We start from the raw sequence: 6,888 nt of genomic DNA on the forward strand, positions 1-6,888 counted from the left end.
AATCTCGATGGGGAAGGAGTAGCTAAAACTGCTGGAGAAAAGGGAGACGCCTCTACGACCTTCCCACGTCCATTATGCTGAGCCTTGAGCTGATCCAAAGCTTGCTATAGTTCCTCAATAATCACTTTCTGCAACATGGGTTCGACCCTCACGGTTGCGGTTGAGGAAATACTGCAAATCGGGCTCTTCCTCAGCTCGGTCAGAAGTTCCAACGAACCTTGACACACGTTGGCTAGGGCTGTGTGGAGGCATTAAATGGCTCGGGGAGTTTTCTCGATCTCTGCAGTGGTCTGAACTGACCTGCAGACGGTGGGGTTTCCCGCATGATGACGGTTGAGGTAGTCATATCGGCAATATTGAGAATCTCAAGGCCTTGCACTTTTGTGGGAGTGGCTGCCCATGCGACTTGGCGTGGGATGGCTCATGTTGTGACATGTCGCCGAGTCGTAATGCCACGGGTATTCTACCCGTTGCATGACTGATGTTCGCTGGTCCCTTGGAGCCCTTCGGTCCGCTGCTCGCCACTTGTTTTCCCTTACTTTGTGCACTGCAGTGCGCGGTACAGGCTTTTGCCCTTTTGCGCGCTTTCGTGCGACCTGCATGAGTCTTTGGCAGTGGCGCTGCTTTATTGGACTCTAGCGGCATGACCCAATCCAGATAACTCATCACGGCTAGGTCGAGCTATGAGGTTGAAGGAATATCTGCCATGATACTCTATTGGACTGGCGTCACTAGAAAGCAACCTTGTAATAGCTGTAATGATCTCCTTGACTCATTGTCTAGAAGAGTAGTGGCATCTACTAACATGCCCCAGCTTCTCCTTCTCTCTCCAATGGACGAGGAATTAGTGACCTTCATGGTTTGAGACAAATTGATAGAATGACTACTTCTTGTTGTGGCATTAGAAAGTGAGGCTTCTGATCCCCTCCGACCTAAAGAGTTTGCCACAAGGGATTGAAATGGCACCCTTTCTGCTCTTTTCTTACTATCGCCCTCTCCTCTTCCAAGTTCACTAGATTTCTAGAGGCATGTCCTGCTAATTTCTGCTCTTGGAGAACTTTTGGTGTCTGGTTCTCTTTGTCTGAAGAAAAATTCAAGTCTTCTTCTGGCTGGATATTGGGGCTAATAGTAGCCTTTGAGGAGGATTTTCTATATGACCTGGAAGGCTTAATTTTTTCCAGCTTACCCTTCCTTTTCAAGGACTTTAGTGGCGGAGTATCTGGGGAGAAATTCTCCTTGTTTGGAGTAAAGATTTCTTCTTCCTCTTCTTCAAAACCAGCGAAAAGTATCTTTGAAATTGATTTGTTTTCAATATCCTCCTGTATCTGCAGTTCTACATCAACCTTACTGTGACTTCTTGTTGCTTTCCTCCGCTTCTACCAGTTTGAATCTGTAGAACACTCGCTGGTTTACCTCTTCTTGACCAAATGCTACGTGAGCTAAGCTTTCTATCTGATCTCAGTGGAGAAACTTCAGAGTTTTCTTGGTCTTCAACTCCTTTTGTATAAAACAGAGATTGTGGAGTCTGGCTATTTTTGTTATCCGTAATCTCCGTGAGTACTTCCCCAACAGGCAAAGACGAGTTCACAGACTCTTCAAGAACAAAAGAACAAAAGCTTGGTATTTCCTTCTGTTCAATGCCTGCCCTTGGGCTGTGGTTTCCAGCTTCAGACAATTCAGCTTCTGGAAAGCCTTCTTCATTAGAGCAACCAGAGTTTAAAGCCGATAGCAAATTCAAGTTTTTGTCCATCGAAGGCTTCTCTTGCATAGTTGCATAACGACGGACAGCAGGGGTTCATTTTCTCTGTGGACCTGTTCAGTATTGATCTCTGATCAAACTCCCCCTAAAACCGAAGATGAATTCGTAGACTCTTTCATAAGAGACCCAGCCCAAACTTCTAAATTATTCTTCATCACATTGTCTTCTTGCAATGGACTCTGGTTTTCCGTTTTACCAGAGTAAACCTTCGATTTTTCTCTAATCTTAAGGAACTCTCTAAATTTTCAGCTTCTGGCATAAATTCTGTTATAGAACCATGACATGGGATTTTATTATCTTTATCAATTTGCTGCTCTTCAGGCACTGACATATTACCCCCAGCAGGACAAGCCAAGTCTACTGGTACAATCCCATAAAATGGAATCTCTGTCTTCGGAAGCAACTCTGATCCCTTTATCACAAAACAAGGAAACAATCCCCTCCAAAAACCAATCCAGAGATTGACTTGGTTTATCATGAACTAAAATAGAAATCTCATCCTGTACAAGGGAAAGAAGAATATGAGTCACAAATTTTGGACAAACAATCAAATTTATCTTTCCAGTTCTTCAACCATAAATTCTCACCTGACAAATTCCTTCTTCATTTTCTTCCACCACCAATGACTTTTCTTTTCAAGTTGTTCACAATTTTCAGTTGAAAAAGAATTCAAACCCTATGCCAAGTAAAAACAGAAAAAACTAGAAGATATCAAGAACATTTCGAAAAGCACTTTAATCTAACATTGTACACATGCAATCATATCTTCGCACCTGGCATGTTTGTTCTTCTTTTGGTTCCACTACCAATGAACCACTCAATTCACTCTTTCCAATCTGAAATGGCTCAGATTTCTCAACGTAGACAGTCCGAAAACAAGAAGAACAATTTAAAAACCACCTCAAAATAAGCTTTTATTCACTTAAAATTATCCGCCCAACATGTTATTTATTACAAAAGAAAAGTTTACTCTCAATTCATAATCCAAGCAGAAAAAAAGTCAAGGGCAATTTAATAAAAGAAAAAAACAAGTGGGTATTCATCATTTTCACTGTTAACCCATAAACTCTCAATTCTTCTTTTGGTTCCACTACCAATGAACCTGTCAATTCACTTTTTCCAGTCTCAAATGGCTCAGACTTCTCAACCAAGACAGAGTGAAAACTAGAACAACTTAACAAAGACCTTCAACTAGCTTTTATTCATCCAAAATTAACCACTCAACATGTTTCTTCTTCCATTCCTTCCAGTACCATTCTATATTTGTTACAAAAGAAAAATTTTACTTTGAATTCATAATCTAAGCAGAAAAAGACATCAAGAACAATTTAATTTAAAAACAAATGCGCATTCATCATTTTCACTAGTAAGCTGTAAACTCTCACCTGATGCGTTTCCACTTGATTTTGCTCTTCTTTCTCTTCTGCGACGGGCACATCCAAGGGTGATACAAACGGTTTATCCATATCGTATGCGTGGCTCAAAGGTATCCAATGCAGCCTATAGATCCTAGTTGACCCACCAATCTTTATAGTATCTCCCTCATTCAGCTCCACAGGAACACAAGATTCAATCTTTCTTTCTGATACCCACGTCCCGTGTACTGCAATCCATCAAGTACCAAAAACCCTCCAAATAAACACAAACGCATGAAAATTAAATGAAGATATCACCAACTAATAATCAAGATTTATATTACCAGACGATAAATCGATGACAGAGAGGTTCTGTGAAGAGGGTTTAGAGTGAATATGGAGGTGAAATCTACTGGGTGAGTCAACATGATGTGGCAATCTGGATGTCGACCAACCATCAAGATTTCCTCCTCCTCCTCTTCATCGTCTTGAACTGAGTTTTCTTCATTTTCGACGGCCGTGATGGAGGGTGATGGTGGTGGTGGTGGTTTGTTGATGACGAAGATGTTCTTGAGAATGGCACCATTCTTTATTACTGTAAAGACTGGGATTTTCCTCGCTTCTGGTTTGTTTTCAGCCATTTTAGGACTGAGATTTAGATCTTTCTTCAACTGTTAGAAGGAAAAAAATGTGGAAAATGGTTAGGGTTTTGTAATTGTGTGTAAGAGAATTTGGTTTGGAGAGTGAGTGTTAAATTGAGGGGATTTTCGTTTTCGTTTTCATTTTGAATTTTGAAAAGGTGACCGTTGCAATTCCTGTTATAACGGCTTATTTTATTATTATTATTATTTGTTTGATGCGGGAAGCATACTACAGTACAAGGTTTTCGTTCCCCTAGACAAAGATATTTTGTAAGAAAATGATGCAATCACCGGAAGTAGTGTATCATAAGTATACACCAAATAACATAACAAAATCCTGAACATCGATTAATATTCAACGGTCAAGATTTTGTCACGTCATTCAGTTCATACTTTAGGTGTACTATTTTCAGTGACTGTAGCATTACTCTATTTTGTAATCCCTAATTCCCAATTGTTTTATTTTTTTAACAATTATTATATCAATACAATTTATTTAAAGAAATAAAAATTATATATAGTATAAATTGATGTGACAAAACATAATAATGATCATATTAAGTTTTATTATATCCATTAGATTGATGAATTGGATTAGTGTTATTTTTTTTTATCAATAATTACCATTTCAATTTCATAAGTGTAATAATTTATAAATATAAAAAAAAAGTATATACATATATTCACAATTTTAAGGTTAAACATTTACTAAATCTCTTAAAAAAAAAAAATTGCACTTTAACTTACAACCTTGGAGTTGGACACAAAGAGATTAAACTTAAAAATTTTGATGATACGAAGAGAAAATTTAGTATTAATATAATGAACATCTTTATTTATAGTGTCTTGAATGCTCGGCTAATCTCACATGTTAACAAATAAAACAATTTCACGAGTCAAAAGATCAAATTGTTATCATTCCAAAAGCACACATCTCCCATCCACGAATAAAACAAATTATATAGTGTTACAAAGCTATGTAATATCAACTGTTGATTTTATTTCATATTTTGACATTACAAAATTCTTAACACAAAAACTAAGGCAAGTTGATGAACGTTGGAAGGGGAGAACTGGACACTTTTCTCCCAACTATCCATACTTTGAAAATATAAAAGCAACTTAAATTTTGCCCCAGGCAATCTTGGTTCAAATACTATAATTCATTAGTCATTTTCTGATCATTAAGGCACAGAGTCGCCTCCTATGCATCTTCAATCCTTCCAATAACCACTTAGTTTGTATGTCTTTGTTTAGATCCCTGTTTTCCTTCTCATCTGCCAATTTCCACAGGCAACTCTTTTCCCTACAATCAGCTCCACACAAGACATAAATGGGCATGCCTTTGAAGCAATCCAAGTCATCTGTACTTTTAGGTTCTGCTCCGCACATCAATTTGTACGGCATCATGACATAAATGAACCGCAAAATCATTAGTTTAAGAGAGCAACTGAATAGGAGTTCTATTGAACAACCATCAGACTTCGTATCATTGCTCTGCTCACTCTGAAAGATAAATCATGACTCGAGTAGTGCAATATGCTATGTCTAGTAATTTATACAAGTAAAATTCGCAATTAGATCTATGAACTCATCTTATGGCTCATCAGTGTAAGAACAACATGCATGAAGAGTGGTGGAAATGAATGGTGAAAGCATGAAAGGTTAGACTCAAAAAACCGTTTTCAATCAAAGCTTGGGAAAAAGAATTATACCTACTCTTTTGCTTTGGATTGATGAAGATTAGCCTCAAAATGATGAGACCTCCACACTTTAACACCATCTTGAGAGAGTTAGAGAGTGGCCGTGGCTAGGGAGAGAGAGCTTTTTAGTTTGCTTTGAGTGAACTATGTGAATAATGAACTAAAATGCAACCTTTTGCATTTATATAGACTTGGGCAATTTTGTAATTATTTGTTTTTCACTTCTAAGCCCAATAAAATCTTATTTTAAAAGGGACCCCACAAATTTATTATGCTACCTTTGAATAATCAATATTATTCAAGGGCCCATGTAAACTAAACTAGTTTACATTAACAACCCATAAATTTACCCTTTTACCCTTTAACTATTAAAAGGTTATTTTCGTTCATCTCATTAATCTTAACGCTTTAAGATATAATAATTAAATATAATTAATTATTGCTTGATCATTTTAACTCTTAAAATATCACAAACAATTTTCTACGTAACTATTACCATAGAAATCCCGTCATTACCCTCGAAAGGTGCTAGCCCTCTTTGGATAATCATTTCTCTCTCTCATCCTTCTCTAACTTCTTAAGGATATTGGTGTGACCATGTAGGTCCACCGTGGATTAGCCGTGAGCCGATACTGGATAAATCCGGAAACCTGTCTTGAGGCCCAACGACTATGATAAACATCTAGCAATGTGCCATAGTCCCTAAACCACGATGAAGAAATACTTCATCGAACCCATTTCAGATCATACGTACCATGCAAGTAAAGTCCCTCCATTGAAATATCCTAATCAAGCATGGATTCATGGAACGTTAAAATCCTGAACTCGATCTTCTACCAAATCGTCGATTAATATGTCTGGAACTCGTCATCACAAACTTGCTTTTGTATGACTAATAATGGACTCTGGCCAAAGATTCCGATTTTCGACATATAACGATGTTCGTCTAGGAACTTGAATCCGGATGGAGTCAGCGGTACTCCCGATCCTATATTTTCGAGTCAATGGATCCCTTCTTGACCATCGTTCATTTCCGCATATGAACAACACATGACCAAATAGGCTTTATCATACAAAACATGACTAGTCTCGTATTTATACACTGTATGAACCATACGCATCTGTATCGGATCTGACCACAATGTCTCAGGTCAAAGGACTACATCGTGCACTGATATAACTAACCGATAAATCATTGACTACATGCTTTTCCAAGTGATTTGTCATTATTCAGTCATGTTCGAAAAATAGTTCACCAACCGCTAATCCATACCAATGCCCCAGTGACATGACTATCATCATCATCCGTACTTATATCAACTCATGATATCTTTCGAAAGCATCATGTATGCCTACTATGCAATATAATTGCCCAAATTATGTTGCTTCCGTGGGGAACCTTTTTTTGATAATTCATTTACCGATTAAAT

At 37.8% G+C, this 6,888-nt stretch overlaps 1 protein-coding gene and 1 long non-coding RNA gene across 2 annotated transcripts; both read right to left on the reverse strand.

The window, feature by feature from the left end:
* Window positions 1–714: 714 nt before the first annotated feature.
* On the reverse strand, window positions 715–3,815 carry LOC116146443 (FHA domain-containing protein PS1-like). The gene is given in 9 exon segments (XM_031431837.1): window positions 715–986; window positions 989–1,370; window positions 1,373–1,795; window positions 1,956–2,199; window positions 2,347–2,435; window positions 2,533–2,595; window positions 3,145–3,362; window positions 3,459–3,527; window positions 3,530–3,815. Coding segments are annotated over 9 exon segments (1,986 nt in total). The 5' UTR covers window positions 3,756–3,815.
* Window positions 2,171–3,149, reverse strand: LOC116146512. The gene is made up of 3 exons (XR_004130512.1): window positions 2,533–3,149; window positions 2,347–2,435; window positions 2,171–2,259 (listed from the first exon to the last, which is right to left on the reverse strand). It is a non-coding gene; the product is annotated as an uncharacterized LOC116146512 (long non-coding RNA).
* Window positions 3,816–6,888: the final 3,073 nt, after the last annotated feature.

Source organism: Pistacia vera, unplaced genomic scaffold (genome assembly GCF_008641045.1).
Source record: "Pistacia vera cultivar Batoury unplaced genomic scaffold, PisVer_v2 Contig478, whole genome shotgun sequence".
Lineage (NCBI taxonomy): Eukaryota > Viridiplantae > Streptophyta > Magnoliopsida > Sapindales > Anacardiaceae > Pistacia > Pistacia vera.